A 19,482-nucleotide genomic window follows, 5' to 3' on the forward strand; every position below is an offset into this window, starting at 1 on the left:
TCTTCAACAGAAAGGGGTAAGAGAAAATAAAGAGAAAGAGAATGAAAAAAGCTTGTAGATTTCAGCGATCCAGCATGGCGAATGATTGGAAAAAAAAGGTGCGCATGTGTGTGTGTGTGTGTGTATGTGAATAGGGGCAAGTTATTCTGACGTGTGCGTTGTGTGTGTGATCAAACAGTGTGCATATGTATGATGTATATATGTGGGCGAATGTTATCTTTGCCTATGTATGTTGTGTGTGTTAATGCGTGTTGCATGTGTATGTATATGTAGCCTGTGTTCAGGTATTATATGCTTGTTCTTTCAGTGTCAATCTACTAAATCTACTCACAAGGCTTTGGTCAGCCTGAAGCTATACTAGAAGACACTTGCCCAAAGTGCCACACTGTGGAGCTGAGCCTGGAACCATGTAGCTGGGAAGCAAACTTCTTACCACACAGCCACACCATGGAAATTTAACATAGGGGTCACAAGTCTGTACAAATATTCAAAAATGGGCACACGCTGCATAGGATGGTATTAGAAAATATGAATGATGAAGTGTTGTACAATATCAACTTTTGTTGAATTAAAATAAACTGGTGGGGTTAGGGGAGATGTGAATTCCTCCTCCCACTCCTTTTGTGCAAAATACAGTGAAGGGATCTTTGTAAGATGACATTCCATGAAGTGGGGGACTGAGTACCATAAAGTTGAGTACCACTGATGTTCAGTAACACTTGAAAATGAGAAAATGCGTTTGTGTGTTTGCATACAATATGTTATACAACAACAATAAGAAACTTAACGTTCAACAGATACAAAACAAATGTAGTTATTTTTTCATTAAAAATACTTTTTTTTTCAACTTCTTTATTTCCCATACAAGCATTTAAATAAACCTCACACCTATCAGACTTCATTTTTCTTCATATACAATTACATACATTGTTTCATCTTACAATACTTTTACAAGACAATTTTTTTCATTTTTTTTCTTTTCTTTTTTCTTTTTTTTTTTTTGTCAGTTGGTAATAATGGGTGCTTATCATTTACTTTCATTCTTTGCCAAGAAATGTAAAAAAAATAACAGCTTCTACCCTGAGATCTAACTAGAATTTTAAAACAGTTTTAAAGAAGAACTAATTGGTGTTACTGTCAAAAATCAAACACACGTTAATGTAAAGGTCATTCTACTACACCATGGGAACTAGGTAATCAGTCCAATGAGTCTGAAGACTTGAAACAGTAAAATCCAGGAGTTGATAATGATAATGATAATGATGATGTTGATGATTCCTCAGTAACACTGCAGTACTAATATTGGTTTTAAATTTTGGCACACGGTCAGCGAGTTTGGAGAAGGGAGTAAGTAGATTATATTGACCCCAGTGTACAACTGGTACCTATTTTATCAACCCCGAAAGGATGAAATGCAACGTCAACCTCAGTGGAATTTGAACTCAGAACGTGCAGATAGAGAAAATGCCACAAAGCATTTGGCCCAGATTGCTAATGATTCGGCCAGCTTTCCGCCTTACTACAGCACTAATATTGATTCGTACCATGAGCCTCAGATTTTAGGAGTTGGGTCTAGTCAAGTGAGATCAGCTTCAGTACCTGTCTGATATATGGAAATATTTTATCAATCCCTGAAGTATGAATGCAAGAGCTAATCTCAGTAGGATTTGAAACTACAACATTAAGAAGCAAAACAAAATACAGTATGGTCTTTTGTACAACATTCTATCAATTCCGTTAAACTGCTGTCCTAAATATTTATTTCTTCATTGCTCTCAAGGGACAAACAAGGACAGACAAAGGAATTAAGTCAATTACATTGACCCCAGTGCTTAACTTGTACTTATTTAATCGACCCTGAAAGGATAAAAGGCAAAGTAGACCTCAGCGGAATTTGAACTCAGAATGTAGCGGCAGACAAAATACCGCTAAGCATTTCGCCCGGCATGCTAAGGATTCTGCCAGGGTACCAGGACTTAAATTTTAGGAGTAAGGTACAGTTAATGAAGATCAACCCCAGTTCTTGACTGGTCCTTATTTCATTGACCTAGGAACAATGAAAGTAAAGATGACTCTGGGAAGTATTGAAATTACCATCTAAAGAGATATTTTGTACAGTGATGTACCAATTCTGTTGAAACCTCAACTTTAGGAAATGGGTATCATTGATTACATCAGCCCCCCATTCTTGACTAATATTTCTTTTATTGACCTTTGGAAGAATGAAAAGCAAAGTTTAAAACTGTGAAACTAAATACCACAAGGCTTTCGGCCTGTCATTTTAACAATTCTGCCAATCCACTGCCTCAATATTGTTCAAATTTTGGTACAAGGACAGAAATTTTAGTGGAGTTGGGAGGGAGGGGCTAATCAATTACACTGACAGTCCCACCCCACCGTACTTGACTGGTACTTTATTATATCAATCCTAATCCTGAAAGGATTCAGGCAAAGTTGATCTTGGCAGGATTTGAACTTGGAACATAAAGAACCAGCAGAAATGCCTTCAAGCATTTTGATTGATGTTCTAACAATTCTGCAAGCTCACTGCCTCAATATTAATAACAGTATAGGGATTTAATAGGACTTTGCTTTTTGAGAGGGCTTTTGTTTTTTCAACTTTTCAATTGAAATGAAACCACTATTGGATGGCATAGTAATGCTATAAAACGGCTGGCAGATATTTTACTGCTGATTGGCTATGGGTACGAACAATAAATCATTGCAGATTTTGTTTTCCAAAGATAGCACAAACTTCCAACAATGACCTACTGCAAACATGCTGTATGAAAGACTCAGTTCAGCTAGACACCCTATGTTTGAGCCCCTCGTATATTACAAAAAGCTGAAATGCTGGACACCCTAATATGTTTGAGTCCTTCATATATAACAAGAAGCTGAAATGCTGACCACTTATTTTATTAATGCTGAGAGGATGACAGGTTAAACTAGCCCATTTGAAATTAGATCTGCAGGCCTGCAGATTTGATACTTGTAACCAGCAAGAATCATTCTTAGTGCTTTTATATTTGTATCAATTTGCAATACAACAGAAAAATGTAAACCATTTCATAGATAACATAACTGTGAACTCTAAACTCATCTCAATAACAAAGTTGAACCCGATTCCGGATTGTAAAGAAGAATAGAGTAAGCAGATACAATTACATCAATCTGATCTTTGTGTACAGAATTGAAGGGAACAGTTCAGTACTATGCAATAACAATGAAGGAGAGAAAATTGTGAAAATTGTTTTAAATAAAAACTCCTGTTTTGGGGCGTTTTTTCTCAAGTCTTTAGAGAATTTAGAATTGGAATTTTACCAAAAGCTAGAGATTAAATTATTCATGGAATCATCATCTATTTTAATGAAATGTAAAATCATCTAGTGATGGAGAGTCAATTTCAGATTGGCTCTGAGAGAGATACAGACTGTCAGAATCCAAACTCATTGGATCATTTTTCAATGACAAACTATCTTCCAGAAGAACAAGAGAAGAGACAGGTTCTGAAGTGAGTCTTTCAGCATCATCAAAGTCAAATGTCAGATTGACATCAGAAGAACAACTTTCATCTTGGGTAGATGTTAAAAATAAAGTCATTGAACTTTTGGAATCAATAAAGGGTGAAAAAACTAATGAATTGGAATCTTCAGTGAAATCACCGCGACCACCAACACAGACACCATTCATAACATCACAACTGTCATCAACATTGTCATTGTAATCTTCACCAATGACAATGTCAGCCCTATCATCTTCGCTATCGTCATCACTACCAGAAGTAGTAACGGTGGTACCCATAGCATTTACAGTGACCTTGTGATCTTCAGGAAGCAGTGACAAGTATAAATCTGTATTGTCTGGTAGTTTGGTAATTTCTCGGGGTCTTCTTGGTAAAAGAGTACTTGTATTTTTGGTATGGCAATCCTTAAGTCCATATTTATTATTTTCCAAGTTTATTTGTTGGAGAACTCTGCGGTTCTGACTGAGATCAGCAACTTTATTGATGGTATGGTCAACAGAATGGTCAGCGGCATTACAATCTTGCTCTTGATTCAAACTTCTTTCTTGTCCATCTGACAAAACATTGATTCTTTCACGAAGTGGCGTAACATTTTGATGCAAATCAAGTCTTTCGTAAGTACTGCGACATGGTGATGACAAAAGTGATTGGTTCGTTGACTTGTACTGATCATTTCTGGTAAAATTAGACTCTTTCTTTGATACTAGAATGTGATCATAAAATGAAATACCTTTACAATCCACAGAAAGATCGGGTTTGAAGTGTTGGCTGCTATTTACTTCCATAACTGCAACAGGATCGGGTTTCAATCCCATCTCTATCTCAGACCCTCCTCTCACATGTGAAGGCTTAACTATACCTCCTGCAATATAGACAACAAGGTTCTGTTAATAATTTGATAATCGAAGAAGGACCTGAAATGTACAACTGTATTAAAAACAACAACAATAACAACAACTGTGCCAACATGCAATGGCTATAGAGATGTACAGGCAAAATGGCAATTTTGTGGCGACTGTAGCAGATGAAGCAGTACTACTGAAGTCTATGAATGTAGTGGTGACTGTACAAGTAATCAGTCATTTACTGGCACTCCATCAGTTACAATGGCAAGGGTTCCAGCTGATCCGATAAACGAAACAGCCTGCTCATGAAATTAACATGCAAGTGGCTGAGCACTCCACAGATTCATGTACCCTTATTGTAGTTCTCAAGAAGATTCAGCATGACACAGAATGTGACAAGACTGGCTCTTTGACGTATAGGTACAACTCACTTTTGCCAGCTGAGTGGACTGGAGCAATGTGAAATAAAGTGTCTTGCTCAAGGACACAATGCATTGCCAGGAATTGAACTCATGACTTTATGATCATGAGCTGAATACCCTAACCACTAAGCCATGTGCCTTCACTCGCACCCACTACAATCTCGGAATGGTTGGCGTTAGGAAGGGCATCCAGCTGTAGAAACTGCCAAATCAGATTGGAGCCTGGTGTAGCCACCTGGTTCACCAGTTCTCAGTCAAATCGTCCAACCCATGCTAGCATGGAAAGCGGACGTTAAACGACGATGATGATGATGATGATGATGATGATGATGATGTCCTGATTATTATAATGATGTACTAGCTATAATGATAAGATGGATCCACATAGGAGTGGTTATAGTAATGTAAAAGGCTGGCTCTTACAAGACTTTATTCAGAAATAACAATAAAAAAAAATTACAATGCTTCAAATAAAGCACAAGGTTTTCTCAAGGTTGGGGATGGTTTCAGTTATTGGCCACAGAGAACAACAGGACACTGGGGACAGTACAAGGATGAAATGCAAAAATATTGCGGGTTCACAATGGATAAAAAGGGTAAAAATCACAATGACATAATTAAAAATGAAGAAAAATACAAAAGAAAATAATTATATTAGTAACAACAGACAAAACCAGGAGTGCATGGTTAAGAAATCATTTTTGAAACCACACAATTTCAGGTTCAATCTCACAGCACAGCAGCTTGGACTTTTACTATAGCAATGGACAGACCAATGTCTTATAAATAAATCTGATATACGTAAATTGTGCTGAATCTATCACATGCATAGGCGCAGGAGTGGCTGTGTGGTAAGTAGCTTGCTTACCAACCACATGGTCCCGGGTTCAGGCGCAATACGTGGCACCTTGAGCAAGTGTCTTCTACTATAGCCTCAGGCCGACCAAAGCCTTGTGAGTGGATTTGGTAGATGGAAACTGGAAGAAGCCCGGCATATGTGTGTGTGTATATATATATATATATATATATATATATATATATATATATATATCTGAAGGCTTAGTGGTTAGGGTGTTACACTCACAACTGCGAGATTGTGGTTTCAATTCCCAGACTGGGCATTGCATTGTGTTCTTGAACAAAGTACTTCATTTCACATTGCTCTGTGATCATTTTGTCATCTGACATGTGGCACGCCATGCACCTGTACAGGTAATGGTCAACCTGAGGGTATAGTAGAAGATACCTGCAGCAAAATCAAGTCCAAAACTGCATGGCTGCAAAGTAAAATTTCAACCACACACCCTTATCTGCACCACAAAAAACATATATTTATTTTAACAGCAAACCTGTAAAAACAGTGCATTAATTAATTTATTATCATTCTGCCAAATTAGATTGGAGCCTGGTTTAGCCATCTGGTTCACCAGTCCTCAGTCAAATCGTCGAACCCATGCTAGCATGGAAGGCAGACGTTAAACGATGATGATGATGATGATGATGATGATCCTTTAACGTCTGTTTCACATTCTGGCATGGGCTGGATGGTTTGACCAGAGCTGAGAAGCTGCACCAGGTTCCAGTCTGATCTGGCTTAGTTTCTCCAGCTGGATGCCCTTCCTAATGCCAACCACTTCACAAGGTGCTGAGTGCTTTTAACATGCCACAGGCACAAGTGCTTTTACATGGTACTGGCATTGACACAAATATTGCATTTACATCCTCAACATTTAGAAATATTTTAGCAACAGTTACAGGTCTATTGTTTATAACTCCAATTGTTAACACAAGAAACATATTCAAGAATTCCTTCTCTAATACCATAATCTAGGTAACTGGCTTTATTTTTCAGTTCACAATAATAGTTTAAAATCATAAATCGAAAAATACCTTAGGAATTAGAACCCAGGTTCGAAATTTCCCCAAGACACCTGATGAAAGCTGGAGGGTATATCAGCCGAAATGTTGTGTTAACAACAAACAAGATGAGGACAAATATCCGTCAAATGTAAATAATGTTCATAATTGTTTAACACATTTTTAAAACATAAAATAGTCAAACCAAAATACTACTAACTTTTCTCACAAAGATGCAGTTTTTTCTTCTCAAAACTCCCAACTTTAGAATTTCCATTGCTTCATGGACCATAATATTTCAAAAGATTTTACAATTGTTATTATTAACTTTTAATGCCCTCACATTGCTGTGGCTACAAAGCTACAATTCAAATACCTTCTGTCACACCTAATGCACAGAAGCACTGCACTGTAAATTATAGACGCAGTTTTTTTTTTTTTTCTCCAGTCCATAGTACAAATAACTTAATATCTTTTATTAACACCCAAAGCACCTATTCATAAGACATCAACTATAAATCATATTTCCACTTGAACACTTCCATACCACCCTCCATTATGTGAATTTTTCGTATAGTTAAAAAATAAATAATTTACAATTCTAACAAAAACAAACAATGAACGTTAAATTCACTTCATATTCCCTCTCTAAACAGTGACTCACAGAAACGGATAAAATTCGAGGGGAAAGAATATAATAGATTAGTAAGGGAAGTAACTCTTTGAGACTATCATAAAACTAGAGTTGGGTGGAGTAGTTTTATCCGACACAATGGTGTCATACTTTAATCTGAAACAGTGCAACACATTTCACGTAGAAAGTTGAAAATGAAAGTTTTAAACTGTTTCATAGAAAACTATTTCTCCTTTGTTTCATTCATAATTGTATATATCAAAATTATGAATGACTTTTTTTCAATCATTAAAATGAACTTTCTCAAGCCTTAAATTACATTTTTTAAATCCCAGTGTACCAATATGGCACAGCACACCGTTTAAGAACCACTTATAGTACGATATGATAAGGGTAAAAATAGAAAAGAAAAAAGAAATCATAGCTTTTAAATAAGCCTTTCTTGCTACCACCTTGCTGACTGGCCAAATAACAGACAAGATGTAATTTAACCCTTTAACATTCTGATTTCTCTGTCAAATGTAATCCTTATTTATTCACATTGTTTTGAATTAATCAGGCATTATCTTGTAGCTTTGATATTTCATTGATCTGATTGCATATTTTTACAATGACATTGTAAGGCAGGTGTGAGAGGCTGGATCTGGCTGGTTTAAACATGAAACAGTCTGAATATTTTGGCTGGATATGGCTGGTTTAAATGCTAAAGGGTTAAGCATGAAAGTTTTAAGAAAGCATTTTATTACTATGTTTTAATATGTAGTAATTGTACATTCCACAATTAGCGTTTCCCTAAAGAATAGCTAATTATATTACCTGGTCTAGGTGCAGTTGTATTTTCTGAATCAATGCACCAGGTGAGGTGGCATTTGGTTACATCTGCATATCTAAAACAAATTTACTGTTCCAGATTCCAAGTTCAGTTAACAACCCCACACAAAAATAATTCAGAGAAATCAGTATAACCATGGTTCAATCACAGTAACTGGTGGAGAAAAAAAGTACTTTATATACAGGTGCAAACATGGCTGGGTGACTAAAAAGCTTGCTTTGCAACCAAGTGGTTTCAGGTTTAGTCCCACTGCATGGAACCTCGGGCAAATGTATTCTATTATAACCCCAGGCCAACCAATGCCTTGTGAGTGCATTTGAAACAGTGTGAAAGCCTGTTGTATATATGTGTGTGTGTTTATGTTGCCCCACCATCACCATCGCTTGACAACTGCTATTGGTTTGTTTACACCCGCCTAAACTTAGCAGTTTGGCAAAAGAGACCAACAGAAATAAGTACTGGGGTTGATTTGTTCAACTAAACCCATCAAGGCAATGCTCAAATACAAGCTACAATCCAATGTCTGAAACGAGTAAAAGAATAAAACAATAGCACATGCGCATGTGTGCATAGAGAGAGAGAGAGAATGGGGGAAGAAATTGCTATTAAGGTAATGTTACCTAGGTTTTTATCAAGGTAATTTTGTCCACCTTTCAACAAGTAATTGGTCATCATCGTTTGGTGAGTTGGAATAGCTAACTGCCTGGGAAGTGGTGAGTTCTGTGTCAGCTTCCATGGAGCGGACAACTTCCGAGCATTTGAGATCTTCTTCGGCATACTTCGCATAGAAGCCTGAAACAAGGAACATAATAAAAAGTTGAGTTAGCAAAATTCAGTATTTATACCTTTTACTTTTCTTTTTGTACTTGTTTTAGTCATTAGACTACAGCCATGCTGGGGCACTGCCATGAGGAATTTTTTTTAGTCGAATAAACCAACCCCAGTCCTTTCTGTTTTTTTTTTTAAACTTGGTACTTATTCTATCAATCTCTTTGCCGAGCTGTTATGTTACAGGGACGTAAACACACCAACACCAGTTGTCAAGCAGTGGTGGGGGACAAACACAGAGACACACACACATGTGTGTGTGTGTATATAGTAAACAAAAAAATCAACAAAAAAGATTTTCTGCTTACATATATGCTAGCATGGAAGGCAGACGTTAAAAGATGATGACATTATATATTTGTATATATATATATTCTTTTATTCTTTTACTTATTTCAGTCATTTGACTGCGGCCATGCTGGAGCACCGCCTTTAGTCGAATCAAATCGACCCCAGGACTTATTCTTTGTAAGCCTAGAACTTATTCTATCGGTCTCTTTTTGCCGAACCGCTAAGTTACGGAGACCTAAACACACCAGCATCGGTTGTCAAGCGATGTTGGGGGGGGGGGACACACACACACACACACAGATACACAACATATACACACATACATATATATATATACATATATACGACGGGCTTCTTTCAGTTTCTGTCTACCAAATCCACTCACAAGGCTTTGGTCGGCCTGAGGCTATAGTAGAAGACACTTGCCCAAGGTGTATTTATAGATTTATACCAAAATTTGGCAAAAATATTGTATCTGTTATCAAACGTAGCAAAATACTCACAAGTGAGTTTTTGTATTTATATCGATTTAAATAAGAGATAAAAACTGATCCATTGAAAATACTTTATTATGATGTTGACCTATGATCATTTCGATGCAATATCCAGATCGATTCATGCATATTATAAAATATGGGATACTGCATCTCCTCAGGGTCTTATTAATAGAAGGCAGACAATAAAAATAGATAACATTCATATACAACATTCATAGTTGACCTATGATTACATGTAAATAAACAAGTTGAAAAGACATGAGATGTAATACAACCGTACAGCATAACAGTGTTGAAACCGTAATCATACCAAGCAAATGATTCAAATTTATGATGTTATACTGTGAAGTTCAATAATGAACCAATACGGAATGCTGTACGATTCGAAAAGGACCATTGGAGTTATGAATGTAAATACAAAATTCAGACCGAAGAAAAAAACAGTTAGATATTAAAAAATATATTTTTTACACAAGTTAATGGTCAAATAGAAGTATATCTAATAAGTAATGCTTGTATATAATATACTCAATAAACAACTTAAGTAGACATAATCTAAATAAGGCTTTGTATTAAGTTAGTATTTAGAAGTAAAAAGCCTTATATGGTTATTATAGCCTGATAGATTATAAAGAATAAATTGTAAAATGTAAGAAAAAGAAAAAAATAAGCAAAAATAAATAAATAAATATATATATATATATATATATATATTAAACAAAAAATCAACAAGAAAGGTTTTATGCATGCATGCATACATATATATATATATATATATATCAAACAAAAAAAATCAACTAGGAAGGTTTTATGCATACATGCATATGTATGTATATATATATATATATATATATATATATAACTGAAAAAAGCGGTATGGTTAGACATTTATATTTTAATCACTACAATTGTGCATATTTACTATATATATATATATATATATATATATATATATATATTGTAGATAAAAATAGAAATAAATATAACAAGGAAGATTTTAAAGTAAAGCAGACACAAATAAATATATGAAGTTAGACAAACTTAAAGGAAAATGTATAGAAAAATGAAATGAAACAGTAACAATAGAAAATTGAATACAATGAAACCAAATATGCCAAATGTAAAGAAATGAAAGATCTATTTTTAAAAAAAAGTAAATGGATTAAAGAGAAATAAGAATACTACTAAAATTTTAAATGCTTATTTATGTTGCAAATATGCACACACACACACACACAATATATATGTATGTATAGGGATTGGACAAAATAATGGTAACCCCTAGCATCATAATTTTGAAATATCTATAAAACCGTCAAAAGCTTGTTTATTTTTATGTTTTTTGATTTATTATTAGTGTTGCTTAATATGTTTTGCTAAAATTGCAGTTTCTTTTCAGATATCATCAGAAAAAGGTAATTAAAATACATTAAAATGACAGATCTATCGGACTTTCAAAGAGGTCAAAATGTTGGTGCTCATACGGCAGGCGCTAGTGTAACAAAAACAGCCAAAATGCTTGGTGTATCAAAAAGTACTTTCTCGAAAGTAATGACAGACTTTGAGAAAGAGGGAAGAACCTCCTCATCGAAACAAAACTCTGGAAGAAAACTAAAACTTTCAGATAGGGACCGTCAGACTCTTACGCGAATTGTTAGAAAGGATCACAAAAGTACAGCTCCCAAAATTACTGCAGAGCTTAATGACCACCTTGAGAACCCAGTTTCCACAAAAACTGTTCGCCAAGAGTTGCAGAAAGCTGGATTTCACAGGGGGGCTGCAATCAGAAAACCACTACTTTCAAAAACAAATGCTGCAAAGCATTTAGAGCGGAATAAAACCTACAGAATTGGTACCTAGAGCAGTGGAAGAATGTTATTTTCTTGGACGAACACACCAACATCAGTTGTCAAGCATTGGAGGAGGGACAAACACAGACACACACAAATATATACAATAAATAAATTATTGATAAAATCTCAAATGACATTTAGAAATTAAGACAGATGGAAGTAGAAATTTGAATAAAATAACTAACAGGGGGAATAACTCTTACACACATTCAAAAGCAACGTAATGAATTTTACATACTCCAATTATACATTGATCTGGTATTGTTTCTCATGACAGAGAAATGTAATAACTAGAAGTAAATTTTATTTATCATCCTCATACTATTTCTAGCAAGTCTCGAAAACAGAAAAATAACACTGGATTCTGTAGTTTTAGATATACAAGTGACTAAAAAAAAATAACAGGATAGTCATTGATAGAATGGTTTTTGATCATTAGATTCTTTGGTCAGGGTTGACTTGGACTTAAACAACAGCATGCAATATGAAATGTAAAAATGCCACCTGATAACACCCACTTCCCATGATGCTCAGTGCTTTGTACAAAGTTTCATGGGATTGAGGGATATATTTTCTCATAACTAGGAAATTGATTTATCACAGGTGACATTTCCCATCATACAGTGAACAAGTAATGCAGAATTTAAGTGTATAATTCAAATACATAATAAAACACCTGTTGTGGAATTAAATTCAATATCAACAAGATGTCAGTCCAGTACTAATATCTACTCTAGATTTCCCCTTAATTCAGCGTGGATCAAATAAAGAACAAGGAGATCACTATTTCTTTTATCACCACTCAACTACTGAAACTGTTCCCCATCCCACAACTGTAACTCTTTTCACACACCTATTTCATCTGTTCCCACTCAATACAATTGACGTGAGCAAGAGCTTTGTTCAATGAAAGGACCCCACCCATTCTTTTACACAGCCAGAACAATAGTTAGCCTAATATTAACTAAAATGTTAACAAATGAAAACAAAATGCAAAGTTTTTCTTTCCAGCCCAGTATTTAAGCGCATTTTTTGTAATTCTATTATAATCACCAATATCTTAAAGAAATCTGTATTGCTATGAACATGTCAGTGAACGTGCTTCTATTGTATTTCATTTTTAATAACTAACTTCTTTTTTACAGATAAGCAATAACTCAACCAACATGTCATACTGAATGTAGCTTAACCTTTGTGTTACACTATAACTTGTATAAATACCAATATTCAGAAAATAATGTAAAAAATAAAATTCATTTTGTTTAATAATCACAGATACAAAACTGGTTAACTTTCAGTAAGTTGCTTTAATCCAGATTGGCTCTGATGAAGCAGACCTATGATCAGAGCTTTCCAACTATCACCATCGAGTATTTTCAGATAAAGTATCTAGCACTACATTCATCCAATAAAGCCCTGGCCCTTTTTAAGTTGGTATGGTATTTCTAACAGGTCAACTGACCATGTAGACTTTCCCCCACATCATAAGTTCAAACAAAGCTAATGTGGCAGAAACAGAGATACTTAATTTCTTCAGAGTTGGGTGAAATCGTGATGGCACCTGTGCCCAGCGTCGCCTTCTTGGCACTTGTGCCGGTGACACATGTAAAGACATTCGAGTGAGATCATTACCAGTGCCGCTGGACTGGCTACTGTGCAGGTGGCACGTAAAATACAGCATTTTGAGCATGGCCGTTGCCAGTACCGCCTGACTGGCCTTCGTGCCAGTGGCACATAAAAGCACCCACTACACTCTTGGAGTGGTTGGCATAAGGAAGGGCATCTGGCTGTAGAAACTCTGCCAGATCAGATTGGAGCCTGGTGTAGCCATCTGGTTCACCAGTCCTTAGTCAAATCGTCCAACCCATGCTAGCATGGAAAGCGGATGTTAAACAATGATGATGATGATGATGATGATGAGAGAACCTTTAGGAAGTTGCTCAAACTGCTAGAAGTAGGAAACAAAATTTCTCTCAAGTCACACTACTTCCATTAAAAAAAAAAAAAAAACAAGACATACTGCATAACATGGTCTAAGATGAACTATGTTTCATAACATGAGGTGGTCAAGAATAGAATGTCTTTGATCATATTGGTAAGCTGAACACAACTGACTATATCATATATGTGTATATATATCATGATGGTGATGATGATGATGTTAACTCACCTTCTTTCGGTTTCTAGTGGACAACCATTCATTACAGTTTTCTTTCACATTCTCAGCTTTCTCATTTGTGTGCTTCTTCATTCTAATCAATTCAACCTCTCAAACTACACCAAAATAAAAAAAAAAATTTTTAAATGCATCAACTTATAAACCATCTCTTTCATTAATACATGAAATGGGGGAAATTTGCAGAAAATAATTTTAGACTACCTTCAGATTTCAACACTGTTTAACCTTATATTCAACAGTTTAACCCATATAGTACAGTTTTGTTCACCTATTTCCTGACCATCTTCAGGTACTTTTATCAATCACACATATATCACAAACATACGTGTGTGTATATATATAGAGAGAGATGTCACTAAAGTGACAGAGGATGCAAAATGTCTCTGGCATTGCTAGTAATGCCAGTACCACTTTGTATCTTCTGTCACTTTCGTGACATCTATAAATTTGCCTTTAGGTTGTTAAATTGCTAGTAAGCTACCCATGCTTAGTATAAGCACATGAAGTAGTAGGAATCAAAATAATGCTTACAATTGTTTTTAACCTATTCTAGCAGACTAAAGTGTGAAAGGCATTCACTAGAAGATTTTGTTTTAGAGGAAAAAGTTTCTATAGAGTTTGTTTGTGAAATCACATCAAGCCAAGCTCCAAGAGACAACAGCATAATCATTCCCCGAGGAAAAGTAGCAAGAGAGAAATTAACCATTTTCATGAGCCCACCTGAGACCACCCCAGGTTCTTTGACATAAACTTACTGCTTCTTCTACTTGCTTTGATGTTGCCAGGTCATATTTCAGCACCCAGTCTCAGCTGGCATCATCTTCACACCAGCCTTGACAAAAGCAATAGTTTTCTTCAATAAGCAGAGGTTTCTGCAATGGCTAATTCCACTATGGATGATGTCTGCTATTGCCTCAGGACCTGATCATGCCACCAGCAGTAGCAGCCCTCACCCAAAGCTTCTGGACAGCTACAGGTGTACTTCATGGTGTTCTTCAGACACAAAGGACTTCACCTTTCCCAGCAGAACAGTTGGATGGGTTCGGTGGACATCACAAACTGTGTGAATCAGGAATTTCATCTAGTGAAAATATGCTCTCCAAAGCTCAGGCTATGAGACTTTACATGCCACAGTTAGCTCCTACCTTAACCAGGCTCCCTGGTGCCCCACCCCAACAGCGTTGCTGGTTTTCTACTCAATCAACACTAGCACCTCATTCCAGGTCAGTAACTTTCCTGTCTCTGAAGCAACTTTCCAGTGATGTACTGTCACGCTACATAGGTCTGGGGTTTGCAACACCTGGAAGTTCTGACCTCGACTCCTCCTGCATCTCACCAGAGTTGGTGTCTGTGCACTGTGACACTTGCACCATCTCTACACATTTCATCTTGATCAACTGAATCTTCAGGCCATGCAGATTCTTACACACTTCCAACAAACTCATTCTGTGTCCATTGTTGATTTTCTATTGAGCAAACCTATAACTGAAAATAACCCACCAATGACCATCCCACCATTTTTTCGAGATTACCTAATATGTCCTATTTTTTAATATGATAGGGGTGTAATTTGAGGAATATTCAGTTGCTATTTGTAGAAGGTTGAGGAACAGCTGTCTCATTGGCTCAGATCTTTGTGGTAGCCTAGGGCTAAGGACATTTAGCTCTTACTGGTTTTGTGGTATGATGACAAATTGGAAGAAATTTAAGGGCTTTAGGCACTTTACATCCCGCATTGTAATCCCCATCAACTATTGCTTTCCCATCCTTTCAAAGGTTGATAAAGTACCAGTCCAAAATTGTGAATTGGTGGAAACATTGGTATTGGACAAAATGCATTGTGGTATTTGTTCCAGATCTTTGCATTCTAAGTTCCAAAGTAGGAGTGGTGTGACAGATTTGTCTGTGCCTAGCCAGTGTAATAAATGTATCAAAGACCACTTTTGTATTTTCCCATAAAAGTTCTCAGGAATAAACACATATGTCTAAAGGAAGACAGCAAGGGTCATTTATGACCTAACACAAAAAGGAAGGCTATTCAGTGACCCAGAGTTGCAGACATGCACTACTCTGTAGATAGTATTAACTCTGATTTGACCATCCTGTCTCCTTTTGAGACAGGATAGCTGTATGGTTAAAAAGTTTACTTCTTCAACATGTAGTTTCGAGTTTAGTCTCATTCCATAGCACCTTTCCTTCTACTATAGCTTTGAACCATCAACTACTTTGTGAAGGAATTTGGTAGGTGGAAACTGCAGTAAGCAACGCGTGCCTATACATGAATGAAAATGAATGTCGATGTTCTACGCTTGTCACCAGATGAGTGAATCAACCTGACTGATTTCAATTTGACAGAGGAAATGAAAAGGCAGGTTCTAACTGCTAACCATAGCAACACAGAAATTACCAGCTTCTTCAACATGACTGGGTCTTTCATGTTCAGGGTCAGGAAAGAATAGGAAACATACAGTGGGAACATGCCATAAATAGTCAAGAGAAAGAAATTTTCTCAGTAGTGAGGGGTCTCCAGGACAGTCAAATTCAGCCAGCAGGTCTAGGGTATCATTAACAATAACCCCAATAAATTGAAAAGGGAATTGCAGAGAAGCTCAAAATAGCAAAATCCACCATCAGACATGTAGTGAACAGGGACAACAGATACAAGTTCTATGTGATGAGGAGTGAGGAGTGAGCAATTAGTGTTCAGCAGGAGCCAGACCCTTGCAATCGTGTGAACTTGAAGCATCCTGATTTGAATGATCTAGATAGTTATGTTTGTGACATCATAGAAGGGGAGCATTGGATGGAAGAGATGCCTTAGGTGTTGTAGGCAGAATGGGAAGAAGCCACCTGATTCTGGTATGCATCAGGACGGTCATTGAGGCTCAAGGCAATTTTGTTGAGTGGCCCGTTTCTTTGATATATCTAGCGAAACTCGTATATCCTGTACATATCTCCTATTTAGGTTGACTAACCTAAGAATTAAACTAATGCCAACCAGGTAAACTACAACACTACACACTCAAACTCTGATAAAAAGTGTCATTGATATGATGGTTAGTATTTCTATTCTATCAACTATATATCCTCCACTATCACAAAAACTGATTTGCTTTGCTCAAATTCAAGAGAAATTATGAACGTCAAATATATTTCATGATAACTAAAATAAGAAAAACAATAATACTGACTGACACCTATAAACGCACATACAAACATATATAAATATATAAACATACACAAAAGTACAGGGGCACACAAATATAGAGATTCCGAAAAGGTAAAAAAAAAAAACATACATACATACGACTCTTTTTTTTTTTATAAGTCTATCTACTAAAGGACAAAAAGATGCACAATGCAGAATTGTTATTTTTTAACGTAGTAGGGTCAGCTTAATGAAAATTACCCGCTTTAACTCTGAAACTATGGAATTGTGGGAATATAACAAACGTTGAGGTTTACCTCCAAAGTCTACAAACTGACACTGGAATAAATGTTTAAATTGGTTACATGTGACAACTCTATTATATGTATTAAGAAGTTGAAATACAAAGCATGTCAAAATATATTGCAAGGGTTTCGTTTTGTTGTGAAGCCCCGAAGTCATATAAAACCTACAAGCCATATATCTATCCAGTTTGGGGGTATTTTTTTGTTATTGTTGTTTATTTTCTTAATTCAGAAACAGTGTATGCCGAATAACTTCCAAAGAGTCATTTTCTGAACACAATAGGATGTGTGATGAGAAGACATTTAGATGCTATTTCTAGCAGGTCGAGCATTTACAGTCTTTAGCTCGTGTTTTTATTGTTGAGAGAAACGGTTATCTTTGCAGGAAAAGGATATTAGTTGACTAATTCCATCAGTGGAATGTTTGAGAATGATGAAAAGCGAGGTGAACCTTGGGATGATATATATTCATATATTGGTAAGACAGCATCAATCGAAGTAAAATGCAAGTTCACTCTGATACTCTGCTAGCCATGTTCATCACCTTGATTATAACTGGCGGGATTTGAACTCATAACAAAAAGTGGCACAGGAAGTTTGCCTGGCGCTCTATGAATGCTAACACTAACAATAATATTTCTAATAATAGGCAGAAATTCACAAGTTTCACATGAAATTATTAAAATAGACCTCGGAAATGTGAAAGACAAAGTCAATCACGATGGGATTTGAGCGCAGGGCGTTAAAGAACAACTAAATACCACAAAGCGTTTTATCCTTCTACTGACTCTGAAACTCCAACACACCCCTAACAATAATAATTATTTCTAACATGGCACAAGATTAGAAATTTAGGGGAAGGATTATTCAATTAACTCGATCCCAGTTTTTCACTGGGACTTTATCGACCCGGAAGAATGAAAGACAAATTCTATCACGGAAAAATTTGAGCCCAAAATACAAAAAGTGATAATTTCCTTCGACTAAGCACGAGGGTAATTTTTGAAAAAGGGTGGGAAATGTATGTGATTAAGTAACCCTGAAGTGTCCAGTTCATTCCGCCTTACCGACTTTAAAAATGGGAATTATACAAACTAGTGAGAGAGCTTCTGTCAAACAAATAGATAATTAAATGTATAGCATTTAAATTTCCCTGGAGAAAGACAACCAAGAAACTTCATACACGATCAGCACGGAGTAACACTCAACCCCCTACGAACTTTAAAATAGAGACCAACCGTTTTAAATGCTATATAGTAGGACAATGATATACAATAAAGCTATAAAATTAACAAAACAATTACTTAATAGCTACACCTGTTCTATAGTCCTCCAAAAGTAAATCTGAGCAGATGGCAACCGATCAACAACGAATAGGGGGTCAATATTTAAAGACTATGCGCGCTGATTTCGCAACCAAAGTTTGATTAACGCATGAAAGACTTTTCACTACACTCGCGTCTCAAATTTCTATTCTCATCCGATCGATCTGACCAGAGTAATAAATGTATATTATGGCATATTCTTGTAATATACTTACAAACAACTTTGTAATGCCCGTCGATAATATTTCGGTAGAAATTTAGTTTGTTTCTTTCACACTCCCTTTTATAACTCCCGCCTTCGGAACAATTATTGACAGCCGTAGTTTCGTATTATGATCCTGAGTAACATATTTACTTTGGCAATTTCTACCTAAACATTAATGTTCACCGTAACATTATCTAATCATTGCACATGGGAAAATTTGATTATCTAAAGTTTTAAAAATACTAATCGATGAGCGAGTTTCAAAATTTTCTCCTTTCTACACAACACCAGTAACGTACGTTACACGTTCCTAATATAATTTCATTCATTCAGAATAGTCTTCGATTGTTTCAACTTGCTTCTTCTCTTGTGCAAACTATCGTCGTAAATCGAATTCGATTGTTTCAATTTGCTTCTTCTCTTATGCAAACTATCGTCGTAAATCGAAAGTACTGTCGAGCAAAATAATTATTAGGTAAAAATTAGGACACCTGTACATGGCCACTTTTTATGCTAAAAATAACAGCCAAATCATCTTCATAGCAAAATATTCAGTAAGGCACCGCCGAAAAAGTAAAAAGCATAAATTCACTGTTCGATTTAAGCAATTCTTTGTACACATTTAACACATGTGATCATTTATTAAGTTTGCACAAAATGGTAAATGGTTATATTGAAACTGTTCTAAGAGAAGTTGCATTGTACCAAATGTGCAAATATTGTAATACATGTCTC

The 19,482-nt window shown here is 35.9% G+C and overlaps 1 protein-coding gene across 5 annotated transcripts; it reads right to left on the minus strand.

The window, feature by feature from the left end:
* Positions 1 to 813: 813 nt before the first annotated feature.
* LOC106870478 (uncharacterized) lies at positions 814 to 18,885 on the minus strand. Of its 5 annotated transcripts, none has more exons than XM_014916583.3 (4): positions 18,758 to 18,885; positions 13,756 to 13,859; positions 8,737 to 8,908; positions 814 to 4,388 (listed from the first exon to the last, which is right to left on the minus strand). In XM_014916583.3, the coding sequence occupies exons 2-4, from the start codon at positions 13,834 to 13,836 to the stop codon at positions 3,367 to 3,369; spliced, it is 1,275 nt and encodes a 424-aa protein (XP_014772069.1). In that variant the 5' UTR covers positions 13,837 to 13,859; positions 18,758 to 18,885; the 3' UTR covers positions 814 to 3,366. The 5 variants fall into 5 exon arrangements, with proteins under 5 accessions (XP_014772069.1, XP_014772070.1, XP_014772071.1 ...); XM_014916584.3 differs by lacking the exon at positions 18,758 to 18,885 and adding an exon at positions 18,535 to 18,665; XM_014916585.3 differs by lacking the exon at positions 18,758 to 18,885 and adding an exon at positions 18,522 to 18,638.
* Between the last annotated feature and the right edge of the window lie 597 nt (positions 18,886 to 19,482).

Source organism: Octopus bimaculoides, chromosome 18 (genome assembly GCF_046866305.1).
Source record: "Octopus bimaculoides isolate indiv1 chromosome 18, ASM4686630v1, whole genome shotgun sequence".
In the NCBI taxonomy this organism is placed as follows: domain Eukaryota; kingdom Metazoa; phylum Mollusca; class Cephalopoda; order Octopoda; family Octopodidae; genus Octopus; species Octopus bimaculoides.

What these genes read in the sequence shown, in the direction of transcription:
- LOC106870478 (XM_014916583.3), bottom strand. Translation starts at nt 13,836, where the DNA reads ATGAAGAAGCACACAAATGAGAAAGCTGAGAATGTGAAAGAAAACTGT. An exon ending in CCACTAGAAACCGAAAGAAG is followed by an intron (nt 8,909 to 13,755) that starts GTGAGTTAACAT and finishes TCCTTGTTTCAG; the next exon opens with GCTTCTATGCGAAGTATGCC. An exon ending in TTACCTTGATAAAAACCTAG is followed by an intron (nt 4,389 to 8,736) that starts GTAACATTACCT and finishes TCTATATTGCAG; the next exon opens with GAGGTATAGTTAAGCCTTCA.